General features: G+C 36.3%; 2 protein-coding genes across 3 annotated transcripts in view; one reads left to right on the top strand and one right to left on the bottom strand.

Moving 5' to 3' along the window:
* Positions 1 to 2,646, bottom strand: part of col4a1 (collagen, type IV, alpha 1) — a 79,115-nt gene extending 76,469 nt beyond the window's left edge. For both annotated transcript variants that reach the window (XM_016241515.1, XM_016241514.1), the window contains exon 1: positions 2,443 to 2,646. Coding sequence is in view for 1 of the 2 variants with exons in the window: in XM_016241514.1 (XP_016097000.1) it covers positions 2,443 to 2,544 (102 nt within the window). In the remaining variant the exon portion in view is untranslated. The remainder of the gene's footprint in view (positions 1 to 2,442) is intronic.
* A 95-nt stretch (positions 2,647 to 2,741) lies between these two features.
* The window catches only part of LOC107557927 (collagen alpha-2(IV) chain-like), a 107,956-nt gene continuing 92,934 nt past the window's right edge, over positions 2,742 to 17,763 (top strand). Inside the window, exons 1-3 of the mRNA XM_016241513.1 lie at positions 2,742 to 2,903; positions 3,329 to 3,440; positions 3,522 to 3,573. Of these exons, the coding sequence (XP_016096999.1) occupies positions 3,400 to 3,440; positions 3,522 to 3,573 (93 nt within the window). The 5' untranslated portion in view covers positions 2,742 to 2,903; positions 3,329 to 3,399. The remainder of the gene's footprint in view (positions 2,904 to 3,328; positions 3,441 to 3,521; positions 3,574 to 17,763) is intronic.

Genomic DNA, 17,763 nt, shown 5'->3' with positions numbered 1-17,763 from the left:
GTCTTATCACCCAGACACCTGTCACTTCCCAAACCATCACTCTGCATGTGCTTCACTCTGAGACCCGTCCACAGCCACTCCCCCAATAAAAACACACGTCCAGTATAGTGCTCTCAGATTAATGTATCTTTATCCTAATGCAACTACGTGCTGGGGAAAACTTTGGTAAATAGTGCAGTGGAACTCATAAGTTATACTGATTTCTTAGATGAGCAGTAAAATGTCTTTAACAAACAGAAAACAAAGTCCAGATGGTTAGGAGTAAGTTTACAAAAGTTTGTGTTAACCATAGCAGTGTGCACACAAGCGTACAACACACAGAAGCCAAGTTTGTCTGCTGTTTCCCACAGTCTAGCCAAAGAAAAAGTTAGATTCAGACAAACATGGTTTCCTGAGGCGAGACGGAGTGACACATTCTGCTTGTATTTCATAGTACAACAGTGAAATACTTTAAAAATGGCTAATTTCAGGACAGGTTTTCCATAAGTGTCACAAACGGATCAAATGCAGGTGTTACTGGTGTAACACCAGTAATATTAGGACTGTCCCCAGCTAGTGGAACGACCTGCCTATCTCAATCCGAGCAGCCGAGTCTTTAGCCATTTTCAAAAAAACATATAAAGACACATATTTTTCCACCATCACCTGACCAATTAATACTAGCACTTACCTATTCTATTCTATTCGGTCTAATTTATTTATATAAAAAAAACCTTGCTATGTGCACTGTGCTAACTGAGACTTGTCACGGCGCTTGTATATTGTTGCTCTCTCATTGGTCTGATTGATTCTACTTTGTAAGTCACTTTGGATAAAAGCTTCTGCTAAATGACTAAATGTAAATGTATTGTAATGCTGTTGTGTTGTACTGCACAATGCATATTGCTGTTTTTTTTCTTTTTCTTTTTTAATAGCATTACTGGAAACCTATTTAATTTCATTTTATTTTTTCCCAGTCACTGGTTTTATTTGTTTTGTCATTATTTTATCTAAAACAATCATGCCAATACTTTGAAATTGATCTGAGAGTGTGGGGTGGGGTAGGGGTGAAGGAGTAATACAACCCTCAGACCAGACCAAGAGGAGTGGCAAATATAAACTGTATAGAAAAGCCACAGTACAAATTCACTTCATGACAATATATCAAGATACTAAGGAGTCATAAGTAAGATCAAAAACAATCTGTATCAAACAGCTGAACTAATAAAACAACCAAAATAGCAAAAGTGCATGAATCTACCAAACTGCCAAAAGAATTGTCGTGCTATAAATTGTGTGAATATACATAATGCCTTTGACGATTATGTACTAGAGACCCGTATTTATTATTTTAGTTACAGCATAACCCTTACGAAAAAGAAGTTTATTCAAGTGTGCTATTAGTATACTTCTTTTAAACTAGAAATAGGAAAGTATACTTTGTCTACTTATGTACTTCTCAGAAATGGGCTTTATGTACTTCTCAGAAATATACTTAATGACATTTAAGTATACTTGACTTATACTTAGAAAAAGTCTAAATATATTTTAGCTGTACTTGTGCTCCTAGAATCCGTGTTTTCATTGTTATATGGTAGGGGGTGCTAGTACACATCTTCTGTACAGAATTCCCAAAAAACACAAGTGAAGAAGAAACCGAAACAACAGATGCTTCTAACAAAATATATACAAATTCATACCTAAATAGGCACATAGTAGTATACTTAAAGTATGATGTAAAGTTCACTTAAAAAAACTTACGAGTATACTTGCAGTATAAAACTACTAAACTAGTAGTTTACTGAGACTATACTTCAAAGTGTACTAAAATGCTACTACAAGCATTTAATTAGTAAACTATCAGTATACCTATAAGTTCACTTTTAGTATAATTGCAGTACAAACTAAACATTTTGATGTAAACTAGTTGTGTACTCAAAGTTTACTACTGTTATACTTAAAGTATACTTTTATATACTAGAAAGTGGGCCAATTTAGTCCCAAGGAGTATAGAAATAGTACACTTACAAGTACTAGTACACTGATATTTGTATACTCACTACATAAAGTACGCCAAATATGCACTTGAACTTTACTTAAGTATACTTACTCAAATAAACTTGAAGTATACTACTTTTTGGTCAGGGAAGTCGTAGGTTGGCTATTAATATTTTTCTGTTTGCTTAATTTGCATTTTGGTTTGCTGTTTGCTATTTAAAATCTAACGACAGATTTGACGTTATACACTTAAGTTATATCCCAGCCTTTAACCTCGTCAAGTGGAAATATTCTCACGTGAAATCTAAAGTGGAACTTGAGCGCAAGCAAGTCGCGCGCAAGTTATTACGCACTTCTCTGTGCGCGCGACTTAAGACATAACGGAACTCCTTATAGGTCCAACCCGACGACATTACTAATAAAACACATATAACTTAACATAACTTAGTTTTTAGTTGGACTTACCTTAGCTGTACTCTCGTCTATGCTCAAAGAGACTGTGAGAAGAAAAACGGTGACACATGGAAGCCGCATATTTACACCTATGAATAATGTCCAAAAGGACATGCTGATGGCGGACTCTTCTCCGTTTCAAGCTATTCTTGCCTCTCTTCTTCCCGAGCTTGAACTATACGTTTGTCTGCATCTTTGCTCTAAACGTTATGTGCATGGCTGTTGTTGAAAACGTCTTGTAGAAGAGCCCACCACACCCCCTGTCACGACCACGACCACCCATCAATACGCACCAACACAACCCTGTTTAGAACAACTATCACTCGCATTTCAGCATTGTTAGGGGGACTTTAAGTCTTGGAGATCAGCAATTCCCTTAAAACAGCTTTGGCGAGGTGGATTTTAGGCGAGACAACCAACTTTCCCAAAGCATCGGGATTGAGCGCGTGTGACTGGAGCGTGCGAGATCTGAGGTAAACTTCTGCCGTTACTTCACTAACATGTGTGGTATTGTAACTAAAAGCGTTTAAATAATAAGAAAATGGATTATGTGACGTTATTTGACACATTAACAAGTCGTACCAAAGGGTAGCCGTGTTTTTGGAACATGTTAACTAGTTTTTTTTAGCAAGTCTAAGAAGCTTTTCTAAAATACGAATAGCTACTATTAGTTTGATTTGCTACTGGTCCATGATGGTCTTTATGCTAGACAGGTTAGACCAGATGGAAACCAGCTAGCATGTTCCAAAACACAACTGATGGATCTATTAGCAAGGAACATGAGATCTACAAAGATACCAGTACTTATAGTATGCTCTAAATATGAACGAAGGATCCACAGGCTTAGAACAGTGAGAATTGACTTGTAACTTGCAGATCATACATCTGTAACTTTCAGATCATTGAGTATGCAGTAACAGGATACTGGAATTGGACAGAAGGATATAATTAATCTGTTTTCTGGCTCGCATGGAGGGTGAGAACCATCTACAGCACTGGAACACATTAAGGTACAATCTGTTGTTTCTTTGTGTTGTAGAAGTATGTGTTTTCCCTTTGCACACATTAATTCACTCTTTTTCATATTGCAGGTGTTTTCTGTTGTGCTTTGTTGTCCTTATCCTTACGACAGAGGTCAACGCAGTAAGTGTGTTTTTAATTTCACTATATTAAGTGTTCAAGATTGATGTGGTGTCGTATTTGAGCCTCATTTATTGTGCAGCACACTGAACGAGCCCCTCGGATGAGTGGGAGTGTCCTTGTTTGTATTACAAGTTTCTCATGTGCAATTCGCAAATGTTTTGCCACTTACAGATTTTTGCAGTGTGCATGTTCCTTTCATTAAAAGCATGTTTTATTTTCATTCCATTGTTATAAGGCTGAAATGTAACCGTTTCACAGTGGTAAAGTCCCACATCAATTAGGTATGGTTGTTAGTGGTAATATAACCAACTGGCACCCCACAGTGAGAGATTAAACACTGGCTGAAGTTACTGAAGAAAATGTGTTCAGAGTCTGTGAGTGGTTTTGAGAGTATGTGTGTATACACATCTGCTTATTACTATTTTTTGTATTTTTTTAATGTATTTTATTTATTTATTTTTGGCCAATGATTTCTCCTAATGGTGGTGTTAATTTGGAAAACTAGGCTATTAGTTTAAGATGAATAATGCTGCCTTGGGGTGAACATTTCATTAACTAGATTGAAGTTCTTGGAAACTCTATAAATCTAATGTTAAAAAGCAACTTTCCAAGACAGGGTTGTTAAAAGTCATGATGAAACAGAAATATAGCAACAGATATTTATTTCCAAATTGTTTTGTATATCCGAGTATAATGGATTAGTGAAAAAGAAAACTTGTAGGATGGAACTTGGTTTTATTCATTGATTATTGATTGAATGTTGAGATATGGCCATTGCACTCAAAAATGGAGGCAGATGAATGCAAGCTTGCAGGGTTTAAAGGAATAGTTCACCCAAAAATGAAAATTTGTGAAAATGTACTCACCCTCAGGCCATCCAAGATGTAGAAGAGTTTTTTTTCTTCATCAGAAAAAGATTTGGAAGAATGTAGCATTACATCACTTGCTCATCAATGGATCCTCTGCAGTGAATGGGTGCCGTCAGAATGAGAGTCCAAAAAGCTGATAAAAACATCACAAATCCAAAAGTAATCCCCACCACTCCAATCCATCAATTAATGTCATGTGAAGAGAAAAGCTGTGTGTTTGTAATAAATAAATCCATTATTAAGACTTTTTCTTTTTACTTTAAACTGTTGCTTCTTTCTAAAAACTGAGTCCTATATCTATGATATTGCTTTTTCAGTGAAAAAAAAATCATGTCTGAATCGGGAGAAAAATATGCACAGCTCAAGCACTGTTTACAAGCAAAAACAGTTTTAAACAAATATGTTGATGGATTTTGATATGAGAGGATAACAGGGAATGGACATTTCATTTGAGGAAACATTATGGATTATGTACAGTTTCAAAGTTAAAATACCTCAATAAAATGCCTTTGTACCTTACAAACACGCAGCTCTTCACTTCATAAGATGTTAATTGATGGACTTGAGTCATGTGGATTACTTGTGGATTATTGTGATGTTTTTATCAGCAGTTTGGATGGAATAGATTTTAGGTTATTCAATAGGTTATCATAAACACTGTTATTATGTTTTGTACATATTAATGGCTGCCACTGGACAGTAGTAGCTTTACCATTGGACAGCAGTCTCTGTGTTATGATGCTTGTGTGAACACCTCTTACAGTCTGAGGATGATTTCAACTAGGCCTGGGCGATAAAACGGTATCGATATTTATCGACGGTTCACCTTCTTTGATAACGATAGAAAAAATGTTCGATATAGTGCACGATATAGGCACGTGTTATAAGTGCTGTGCCACTGTTAGAAAACATGTCACGAATTTGTGGAGGTTTATTCCTTTTCACTGCGTCTCATATGTTTTTAAAGGCAATATGTGTGATCGGCGATTCGGCTCTTTGGATTAAGCAATGCATAAATACATGATGCTGTTTTGTTCATAATTGTTTATGCAATTTACGAAATTATGTTTGATTTATATGAGTTAATTTCGACGAAATGCAAGTTTTTTTTATAGATAGTTATTTATTGCGTTGACAATTTAATGTGCAGCATTAGTTTGCTCATTGCGCCCTCCTGTGGCCTCGGGAAACAAGACAAAAGTTTCCTTAAAGGGGTCCTATTATGCTCTTTTACAAAGTCTTGATTTTGTTTTGGGGGTGTACTAGAACATGCTCTCATGCTTGGTGGTTCGAAAAATGCATTATTTTTCACATAATTTACATTATTAAAATACCTTTCTCCTTTCTAACTTTCTACCTTTCTCTTCTGGCACAAACGGCTCGATTAGTTCTGGCTTTGATGAAAGTCCGCCTTCCGAAAAACAAAATGTGTTGTGATTGGTTAGCTGTCCCAGTGCGTTGTGATTGGCAAACAGCTTAGACGGTGTTTCAGTACTGCCCCGCCCCTTGCTCCGTCTTTCAACAAACTGTCCTCAGTAAAATGCGCAGCACACAATAGCAAATTGGGGTTATAATGCTCAGGGACAGAGTTAAAAAGTAAATTGCAACCACTATTTCCTGACATCATCCGCTTTCGGAAGCCCGAACAAAGACGTTTGGGCACGGAGGTGAAAAAAACAGCGTTTCAGGCGATCGCACACCAGACGAGAAGCGCAGCGTCGCGCCACGCCTTTAAAATTCAAATACATTATTTTCTATGAGTTCCGTTCAGTGTCTGTCCGCGGCGCCCAGCTATGTTGTGTTATACTTGTAAGAATTGTTCTAGACATGCCTAAAATTTGATGCTACAGCACGCAGCTATTCTTCGTTTTCTCTGATGCACTAACTCTGCTATTCTAATGAGCCACTTTGTGATATCACAAAGCCCGGAAACCAACGCTGTAGTCCAAACGAGCCGTTCGTTGTAGTTCTTGAAAAGGGATTTTTAAAAAACAAAATATCTCCCTTTGGAGTGGACTTTGAGATTTGTTATATTTATTATGCCCAAACATACACACTACACACTGACTAAAATTAAAAAAGTGAAAAAGCATAATAGGACCCCTTTAAGACCTATTTAATCTGCATATAAAACATTAGAAATTAGATGTGTATAATTTTTATTTTGTGTTTGACTGTTAAAATAAACAAAAAAATATTTGTTGTTTGTCTCAATAAATTGTGTTAATTTAAAAATACATTGGTTAAATAAAAATAAAAAATTCTATTGCCCTTTGTTTTAAATAAGGTTATAAAAAATGTCAATAATTATCGATACCGAACAATATAAAACATTATATCGTTGATACATTTTTTTAGCAATATCGCCCAGCCCTAATTTCAACATGAGAACATCTTTCTTTTCCTGATCCACATGCTGATATGTGTTTCTGGCAAGTTCAAAAGGGCTGATACTTTGCCAGGCGCCTGTAAAAGCTCATTCAGCTGAAACTTCATTATTTTAGCTGTAGATCTAGCTGTGGTATGCACTTGGCATCTTGTTTTGTGAAGAAGAAGACATTGCATACACTGCACAAGGTGATTTTATAATAATATTTGGACTTTCTCATAATTCCACTGACTCAGTTTAAAAGACAAGTATACAATCATTCAATCATTCTCATGATATTCTGCTTGGGTTCGCTCTCAAGTTTCAGTCTGGTCAATTCCGAGGTTGTCTACTGATACAAATATTAATTTTAAAATAGGGCAGTTTGCACTTAAAGAGGTCTTAATTTCAGTCACTGAAAGGTTTTCCCAAGTTTTACATAGTTTTATCAACACAGCAAACTGAAAACTATAAATGAGATGTCAATAATTGTGTACAGCCATGGGAATAGAGAATGCAGTAACAAAACTTTTGGAAGAAAGTATAAAAGTTCATATATATTAGTGCTGGTCAATGATTAATCGCGATTAATCACATCCAAAATAAAAGTTTTTGTTTATATAATATATGTGTGTACTGTATATTTATTATGTGTATATATATATATAGAGAGAGAGAGAGAGAGAGAGAGAGACACACATACAGTATATATTTTGAAAATATTTACATGTATATATTTATATTCATATAATTTATATTATATTTAAATATATTTAAACATAACATATTTTTCTTAAATATATACATGCATGTGTATGTATTTATATTATATACATAATAAATATACACAGCACACACACCTATATTATGTACACAAAAAACTTTTATTTTGGATGCTATTAATCACAATTAATCATTGCCCAGCACTAATTCTTTTGGTAATTTAATTAGTCAACATTTATATATTTATATGGTACATAATTTTATAGAATGTATAATTTTTTCACATTATTCAAAGGCACTTTTGTATAGCTCTTGGAAAATAGAGAAGACGGTTAAAAAGTTGGAAGAATTGGAAGTATATTTTCAGATACTATTTTCAGATGTTTTTGTTCATTAAATGACCGTTAAATTAAAATGGCATACATGCATGCATATGCTTAAAGTGTGTATGTATTTCAAATCATATTAAGTGTTGCCTGATTTAATGAACAAAAGCATCCTTAAAGGGGTCCTATTATGCTCTTTTACAAAGTCTTGATTTTGTTTTGGGGGTGTACTAGAACATGCTCTCATGCTTGGTGGTTCGAAAAATGCATTATTTTTCACATAATTTACATTATTAAAATACCTTTCTCCTTTCTAACTTTCTACCTTTCTCTTCTGGCACAAACGGCTCGATTAGTTCTGGCTTTGATGAAAGTCCGCCTTCCGAAAAACAAAATGTGTTGTGATTGGTTAGCTGTCCCAGTGCGTTGTGATTGGCAAACAGCTTAGACGGTGTTTCAGTACTGCCCCGCCCCTTGCTCCGTCTTTCAACAAACTGTCCTCAGTAAAATGCGCAGCACACAATAGCAAATTGGGGTTATAATGCTCAGGGACAGAGTTAAAAAGTAAATTGCAACCACTATTTCCTGACATCATCCGCTTTCGGAAGCCCGAACAAAGACGTTTGGGCACGGAGGTGAAAAAAACAGCGTTTCAGGCGATCGCACACCAGACGAGAAGCGCAGCGTCGCGCCACGCCTTTAAAATTCAAATACATTATTTTCTATGAGTTCCGTTCAGTGTCTGTCCGCGGCGCCCAGCTATGTTGTGTTATACTTGTAAGAATTGTTCTAGACATGCCTAAAATTTGATGCTACAGCACGCAGCTATTCTTCGTTTTCTCTGATGCACTAACTCTGCTATTCTAATGAGCCACTTTGTGATATCACAAAGCCCGGAAACCAACGCTGTAGTCCAAACGAGCCGTTCGTTGTAGTTCTTGAAAAGGGATTTTTAAAAAACAAAATATCTCCCTTTGGAGTGGACTTTGAGATTTGTTATATTTATTATGCCCAAACATACACACTACACACTGACTAAAATTAAAAAAGTGAAAAAGCATAATAGGACCCCTTTAAGACCTATTTAATCTGCATATAAAACATTAGAAATTAGATGTGTATAATTTTTATTTTGTGTTTGACTGTTAAAATAAACAAAAAAATATTTGTTGTTTGTCTCAATAAATTGTGTTAATTTAAAAATACATTGGTTAAATAAAAATAAAAAATTCTATTGCCCTTTGTTTTAAATAAGGTTATAAAAAATGTCAATAATTATCGATACCGAACAATATGAAACATTATATCGTTGATACATTTTTTTAGCAATATCGCCCAGCCCTAATTTCAACATGAGAACATCTTTCTTTTCCTGATCCACATGCTGATATGTGTCTCTGGCAAGTTCAAAAGGGCTGATACTTTGCCAGGCGCCTGTAAAAGCTCATTCAGCTGAAACTTCATTCTTTTAGCTGTAGATCTAGGTGTGGTATGCACTTGGCACCTTGTTTTGTGAAGAAGAAGACATTGCATACACTGCACAAGGTGATTTTATAATAATATTTGGACTTTCTCATAATTCCACTGACTCAGTTTAAAAGACAAGTATACAATCATTCAATTATTCTCATGATATTCTGCTTGGGTTCGCTCTCAAGTTTCAGTCTGGTCAATTCCGAGGTTGTCTACTGATACAAATATTAATTTTAAAATAGGGCAGTTTGCACTTAAAGAGGTCTTAATTTCAGTCACTGAAAGGTTTTACATAGTTTTAACAACACAGCAAACTGAAAACTATAAATGAGATGTCAATAATTGTGTACAGCCATGGGAATAGAGAATGCAGTAACAACTTTTGGAAGAAAGTATAAAAGTTCATAGATACCAATGATGATCATAACCAATGTCCATCACATATGCAGACCGATATCTAAAAGTTGTTTTTATTTTTATTCTTTTCACATTTAGATATAAAAATTGAAGAAAACGTCAACAATAAAAACAGCTAGCTAGTTAAAAGTCCATAGATATCGCTATTATTTAATACGGCTGTTAACACGTTCTCCGACAAGCGGAAGCAATGTGACCTGTTTTCCGGGTTTGGTCAGGTGATGTTCGACATATACCCCATTGACCTAAATTTGTCTTAATTGTGTTTGAGAGATGGATATTATTATTTACATGTAGAACAGAGGCCAGCTGGTCTGAGATGTGTGCAGGTAAAACAGGTGCAAATACAATTGGAACTGCTTGCACATGTATCTGCATTTAGCTCTGTAATTATGCAGTTCATCTTCCAAACACATTTAATTGCAGATATTGCTTAATGCATTGATTTAATTACAGCTCTGACATGATATATCACTGCTCAGGTCTGTTATTTGAAAATTATTTTTAGCTATTTTACAGCATTCGATAACCTTAAGTATGTTTTATGGTTATGTCTTAGTGCCATCATGGAGATTAAGCACTTGTTTGACCCCTTAGGTCTGATGGAAATGCTTTAAGATTCGCATTTTGGGAAGGAATGGAAAAGTTTGATTATCAGGAAGTTCAATATATGGTAATTCGAAGCACATTTTGTTTGTTGTATGTGTGGGAAGGTTTCACGATATTATCTTCATCCCTTGAGGTCGATTACTTGTTGTTTGACCTATATTTAGATATAAAATCAAAGAAAGTGAAATAGCTGGTGCGTAAAAATGTCCCAAGTGCTATAATGATATGCTAGTTAATTTTGCAATAAAGCCTTTTAACAATAATTGCATTAAATTTATGCACTGCATGTAGATCAGCAGTGTCCTCTGATGGAAACTCCTTCGACCATATAAGGGAGGAAATGGATGTGGTCACAGCGTGGTTCCTGAGGTTGTGCAGGAGGATAAGAGTGCACATGAAGTAAGTGTGAGCACTCTATGCTGGTTTGAATGGGGGGACCAGCACCGCACAAAAGATGTCTGTTGGTGATAAGGACAGGAAAAACGTTGCTACATCACCTGCCAAAATAATCTGCTTGGTCAAAAAAGCAAAACAATTGGGGGAAAATCTATTGTGTTTAATTAGAGAGATCGAGGCAGGATGTAAAATTGTTCCGAGGGGAAGACCTATACTGAGGAGCTCTCAGCCCGAGCGACACTGCAAGTAGCTCAGCCTTTGACATTTTTGGGATGTGTTGGTTTTGTAACGGATATATATTCTTTAGATTCTTTTAGTGTTTTTGTCTGTGTGAGTATGTAATAGGCTTTATGTTGGCCCACACTGAAGGGGTAGTTCCCACAAATGAGTTGGAGTGGCTCCACCCATGTCCTGTGTCAAATAGCGACCCTCATGACCTTAGATTGGTATGAAGTTTGTCTCGTGTGAACTTTTCTCAAAGTTGGGAAAGAGCACCATGCAAAAAAACTGTAAAATAGACTTTATATTTTTATAAAAAGGAACCAAAAAAAAACTAATTTAATCTTGTTTGTATTGAATAGTTTAACTCTGTCCTAGCCAGATGTAACAAATCCATAAGTAATATCTCAAACAATATTAATCTTTTCTGTCCCAACCAGCCTAAGCAAGTGACATTTTGCTGACTTCAAAATATGGTCTGATTGGCTGTGATTGTGTCACGCTGCACAGCATTTTTATCTTCAGTGTGGAAATTACTTTCCACAAATTACTTGCCACTGGAAATGTAAGTAACCTAAAACTAAACTACTGAAAGTAACACTTCACTAAAATCAAATCTTGTAAAAAAAATAAAAATAAAAAATGTTGAATTATACAATTTATATTGGAATTATATCGAATGCCCTGTTGAAAAAAAAAGCATATGCTGGTTAGGTATGTTTTGAAGCATGGCTGCTGGTTTGAGCTGGTTTAAGCTGGTCAAGTTCTGGTCGTGAGCTGGTTTAAGATGGTCAAGTGCTAACCTAACCATCATATGCTGGTTTTTGGGAGTTCTTCAAGTCTACTTTATTTAAAAAAATCTGTACTTGCAGATAATATAATATAATAAATAAAAGGCCACTTAAGTGTACTTAGTGTACACTTCATGATTGTTTCTTAACATTAAATTGCATTTATTTTTTTAAATTTGCATTTAAAATTTCATTTTATTTCAATTAAGTATATTGTGGCTGTAGTACATACTCTTAAATAAATGAGTGAATGAATGAAAAACTTTTAATCTCTTTCCTGTCTTTGACATTTTGGCTTTCGTGGATCACAAATGGTTAATTAAAGTAACCAAAGTTAAGTCATACAGCAGAAGTTAATTCTGAAATGTCCACAGGAATTCACCCTGCACTTATTACATTACTTTCAAAAGTGCAGTTGTCTTAAGAATGTTAGGATTATTTTTATTACCACGTTTATTATCGTCTCCCTGTTTATCAGCATTGTGAATGTCTCATAATCTCTGGTTGCAACATCATGACATTGCCTGAAAACTAGTGTGTTGAAACACAACTGATCTCAAATGACTGGTGTGCTCTTCCAACACTGGATGATTAATTCCCTCATAGAGCCTAAATATTTACTACATTCCCCAATATCCTCTTTGCTTGTGGTTTTTCTGTGCATGTGTGCCCATCCAGAATGCTTAAACATCTAATGACAAAACATACTTGTTTTAGTGTAATGCTATGAACATGTCACATTGAGCAGAGAATGTGGACTTTTGACAAACTAAATATTCCTGCCTCAGTGTTTCTACAGCACTTTCCTGTGGTATAGTGTAGTTCCAAGTAAACACTTGAAATGTAAATGTAATTAAGTAGAGCTACCGAGAATGAAGCAATAAGGGACTAACGGCCATGTGTTACAGTGATTTTTCCACAAGTAAGGGGTATTGGGTGACTCTGTATGACGCAGAGGGAACTTGGTGGCCTGTTTGTTGCATGTAATGGAACTAAATACTTGCAACAGTAGTAGTTCAATAGCCCAATTTTACTTTGTTTTGGGATGTTATACAATGTAGCATCTTGGCATATTAGTTTAGCAATATTACACAAGCAAGCATGCAGTTACATTGAATATCATATTCGTATTTCACTCCGACAGCACAAAGTTTATATGTAATATTTTAGTATGTAATAGTTTACAATTTCTGCACTGATGGGTGTCTGTTAATGGTGCATAAAATCCCCTGACTGCATTAGTTAACTTGTATAGCTCTAAGGTAAACCTATTGCATGGTTCACGTGATCACGTGCTGGTTCGACACAGGTGGCATTTCACTGAGCATAGTTTGCCACATATTATACTCATAGTTTCTTGGAAAGAAAGCAAAGTTACTTTTACCGACTGCTCTTCCTGACCTATTGTGCCCACTAGCACTTTAAAAACCCCCTTGTCACTGCTCCCAATTTTAAAAACACTCAGCTTTAGGGTGAAAAATATGAGAGAAAGGGGGTCTGTGGCACTGAAGGGGCACTTACATCTTATTCCATAGATAACTACAGTGTATCAGGCCTTATTAACATCCATCTCATTATTCCATGTATGCCAGACTTTATCTACACTATAGATTACTGTGAAAGAAGATGTGGGCCGCTCTGAAACATGACACACTCGTTTCTCTGCTAAATGCCTGTCTGTTGATGTTCTCATTGTTCAGTCTTACAGTATCTCTCTGTGACTTTTTCGACTTTTGATTCTTTTTAACTTGAATTCCTTGTAGTGTTTATTCTCCTCACGCATGTCCTTCCCCTCTTTTCATGTTAACTGGGTAATTTATTTATAATTGTTGCCCTAAGGCCCTACAGACCTCATGTAAAAAAAAAACTTTTCTCTGTTGATTTTTCATTTCAGGAAGCTTAAAGCGATAGTGCATCTAAAAACTAAATGTATGGTATGTGATCTTGTACATAACCATTGACAAGGTCGGTAAGAGATTTTAGTGTTTTTGAAAGAAGACTGTCTTATGATCACCAAGGCTGCATTTATTTGATTAAAAAACAGTAATATATAATGTAATTTATCCCTGTGATGAAAAAGCATAATTACTCCAGTCTTCAGTTTCACATTATCCTTCAGAAATCATTATAATGATTATGCTGATTTGCTGCTCAATAAACAAATCAAAATGAAGAAATCTTGTTATTATTGAAAAGAGCTGCATGAAGATTCTTCAAAATTAATATTTTGTGTTCCACAGAAATATAACAGCATGCTTGCTTAGATTCACACAAGGGTGAATAACATTATTTTAGTTTTTGGGTGAACTGTGCCTTTAAATGGTTGATTTGAACAGCTTTTTGAATGTGTCATAGACACAGACATCTCTTTTTAAGGTAAGATATTTGAACTAATTTCAGCAAGCTCCTGATTGCAGCAGCGTCAAAAACACAGTAATGTGCAAAATGTAGACTCAACAGTTATACAACCAGAACATTTCATGTTTGTCACAAACCCCTCATCTTAAATGTTCTGTATAGTAGACCTGAAGACATCTTACTCATTACTTGCACCCAAGGAGTTTAGACAAAGGCATGTGGAGACTTCACAATGCTAAATAGTCCGGATGTCCAGTGCTGTTCTCTCTCATTTCCTTTTATAGCCTGCATGCTGCTTTGTTTTCATTCATGACTTCTTGTCTTTTTCTCTCTCTTTCTTTCTACTTTGCCTGTGCAAAGCTGATCATGTTGCTTGTATTTAGAGAGGCATGTAACATGTATCCCCTTAAGAATCTTATTAATGTCCCCATATGAATCCACCTTCTGAATTGGCAACACAGCATGGGACCACACAAGTGTCTGATTTGCAACACATGTGGAGCATAGAGCATATTTAAAGCATCAAGAATTGTTTCTGATTTGTATATCTAAACCACACACTTAGCACATCAATGATCATCTATTCTGTATGTGTCTATTTTAACACAGGCTAATTACAAAAAAAATGCTTCTACCTACATAATTTAGATTTATTTTCACATGGTTTCTTGCACAATACTATGTTGTGACCTCAAAACACTTTTACCATAGTGCATGATTTGTAAAGTAATACATTTTGACATTTACATCACATAATCAGATGTATATGGCTTTTCTGACATAGTAAAGTTGCCCGGTAGCCCACCTGGTACAGCATTGCACTTCTGAAGTGGAACAGTTTGGGTAACCTATGAAACATGAGTCACAAAAAGAGCTCAAAGATTTGTACAAGCAAGATATAATGGCATCGTTGGTTTAGAAAATATATCATGTTTGCTAACACTATCAGTTAGATTTGTGTAGTGTAGGTGGCTTGTCATTTTCAAACGCAATACAGCATTAAGTGTTTAGCGGCACTCATTGGACATTTCATTTCTGAACTGCTGTGATACATACAAAAGTACAAAAAAATGCCAGATTTATGTTCATAGGGCCCTATGATTTCCGTGATGCGGAAAACATGTATAGAATCACGAAATCCAGACATAAAAATTTAATTTACTGTATAACGCAGAAAGTCACAGAATTTGGAATTTTGGATGGATACATCAAAGTAGGTCAGCACACTTCAATCAAAACACATTATGGACTATCTTCTGTGAATTTTAAGGTGCTAAAATGGCATTTGAATATTAATCCTGCATGTTCTACGTGTCTATGAATAGTGCAGAAGCGTGGTTTTGTTTACTACACACATACTGAAGCACGTGTGACACTCACAGTGTTTTCAGCCTCTGCTGCCTCAATATATACATGAACATATAAACATAATCTCTAGAACTGCTAAGAGTCACTTCATGAGCATTTTACTGTTTCTTTTGAGAAAAAAAAACTATTGTTATTCCATATACAAACAGAAACCTAAAGGTCTTCACAGCAGCCCATCAAAATACAAGTTCGGTTTAACTTGAAGAAGCCATGACAGAAATGTATATTTAATGAAACCATTAAAATGGAATCCAGAAAATTAATGGAAAACAGAATTTGGTACAAATAAAACTGAATTTGAGAAAAAAAAAAACATTTCATAGTGCCTTAAATGTCATTTTTGTTAAAGGGGTCATATGATGTGATTTCAGTTTTTCCTTTCTCTTTGAAGTGTTAAAAGCTCTTGGTGCATAAAGAAGATCTGTAAAGTTGCAAAGACTAAAGTCTCAAATCCAAAGAGATGTTCTTTGTAAAAGTTAAGAGTCAGCCACACCTACCTAAAACGGCTCGTTCTAACACGCCCCCACATACCTACGTCACTATCTGGGAAGATTTGCAGAGTCCAGCCCGGGGTCGTCACATGTGGTTGGCGCAAGCCTCCTTCGTCGAATCCGCCGGCCGCGCCATTCTCAAGCCCGCCGCCTGTGCTCACTCTAGCCCTCCGGCTGTTCCTCACTCTAGCCCCCGGCCTCTGCTCACTCCAGGCCACCGTGTGTGACGCTGTTTCGTTGTGAAAGCGAAACTACTTTGTTTGGCCTTCCAAAAGGGGACGATATCCGCGCCTAGAGCCCTAGAGCTGATCCATGCTGGTCGCTGAGGAAATACATCAACTTTGCGCTGTGGATCGCCGGATCGGCTTGACGAAGCGGCGAAGCGGAGTCCAGCCCGGGGTCGTCACATGTGGTTGCCGCAAGCCCGCCGGCCACTTCTTCGTCGAATCCGTCGGCCGCCGCTCACTCTTGCCACCGGCCTACGCTCACTCTAGCCGCCGGTCGCCCCTCACTCTAGCCCGCAGGCCTCCGCTCACTCTAGGCCGCCGTGTGTGACGCTGTGTTTCGTTGTGAAAACAAAACTACTTTGTTTGGCCTTCCAAAAGAGGACACAACTAGAAATCAGTGGTTAAGTTGCATTTACAACACTGTTCCAGAACAGTTCACCCCAAATATTCAGATGTGTGCAGCACATTTTATGGAGGACTGTGTCCTGATCCTGGTAGAGTAGACTACAATGCCGGCTGTTCTGACTCACAGACTGTAAGTACGTTTTTAAAGAATAAAGAATTTGCCACTGACGATTCAAACGTGAGTTTTGAGCAGTGTAGAGTAGCCTTGTTGTTTGTCATTTCTCCGATCACAAATGCAGACATGGTTTTATGTTTATGCGGCGCGATGCAATGCATAAAAAGACAGTATAAGTCATTATAATCTGTAATTATGTCCCCACTGGATGCAACAAATGCCTCGTTTATAATGGGTTTTAATGTTTTTGTCTCGTAGGACAGGGCATCACAGTATGGTAGGGGTGTAACATTTCTGTCACATGCTTGAGCTTTGTAAAAATTGACACATTTCAGAAAGGCGGGGCATAGAGGAGAAACAATAATGGGTAACACTTTACTTGAAGGGGTGTGCATAAGACTGACATGACACATTCATAATCATGACATGACACATGTCATGAATATGAAGGAGGTTTTATGCATGTTTATGACAACTGTCATTAAGTGTCATTCACTCAGTTATGTCATTTTTAATGCAAATATGACATTATTTGACCTAACCCTATCCCTACCCATACCCCTAATCATAGCACATAACAAAGACAACTCAAACAATGTCATCTTTGCATTAAAAATTACATAACTGAGCGAATGACACTTAATGACAGTTGTCATAAACATGCATACAAAACCTTCTTATTCATGACATGTGTCATGTCATGATTATATAGGTGTCATGTCATGATTATGAAGGTGTCATGTCAGTCTTATGCACACCCCTTCAAGTAAAGTGTAACCCAATAATGTACAGTATGTGGAAAATAATGTGTTTTTTTAACCTTAAACCACATAAAAACATTTAATTACACCAAATACACAAAATAATGTTCTTTTTAGCAACATCATATGACCCCTTTAAACTTTGTTCATATCTTTCACATAAAACTGAATGCGCTTTTAGCGCCAATCACTGGACAGTGCACTTAGAAAGTGTTGCGAAATGTGCAAGAAGCAATGTTGTAGGTGTTACTGAATCCTTAAGTTAAATTTTTTT

The sequence above is a fragment of the Sinocyclocheilus grahami genome, unplaced genomic scaffold (genome assembly GCF_001515645.1).
Source record: "Sinocyclocheilus grahami isolate Dianchi unplaced genomic scaffold, SAMN03320097.WGS_v1.1 scaffold624.1, whole genome shotgun sequence".
Classification (NCBI taxonomy): Eukaryota; Metazoa; Chordata; class Actinopteri; order Cypriniformes; family Cyprinidae; genus Sinocyclocheilus; species Sinocyclocheilus grahami.
Note: the sequence above shows the minus strand (reverse complement) of the source record. Positions and strands in the feature narration are given on the sequence as shown.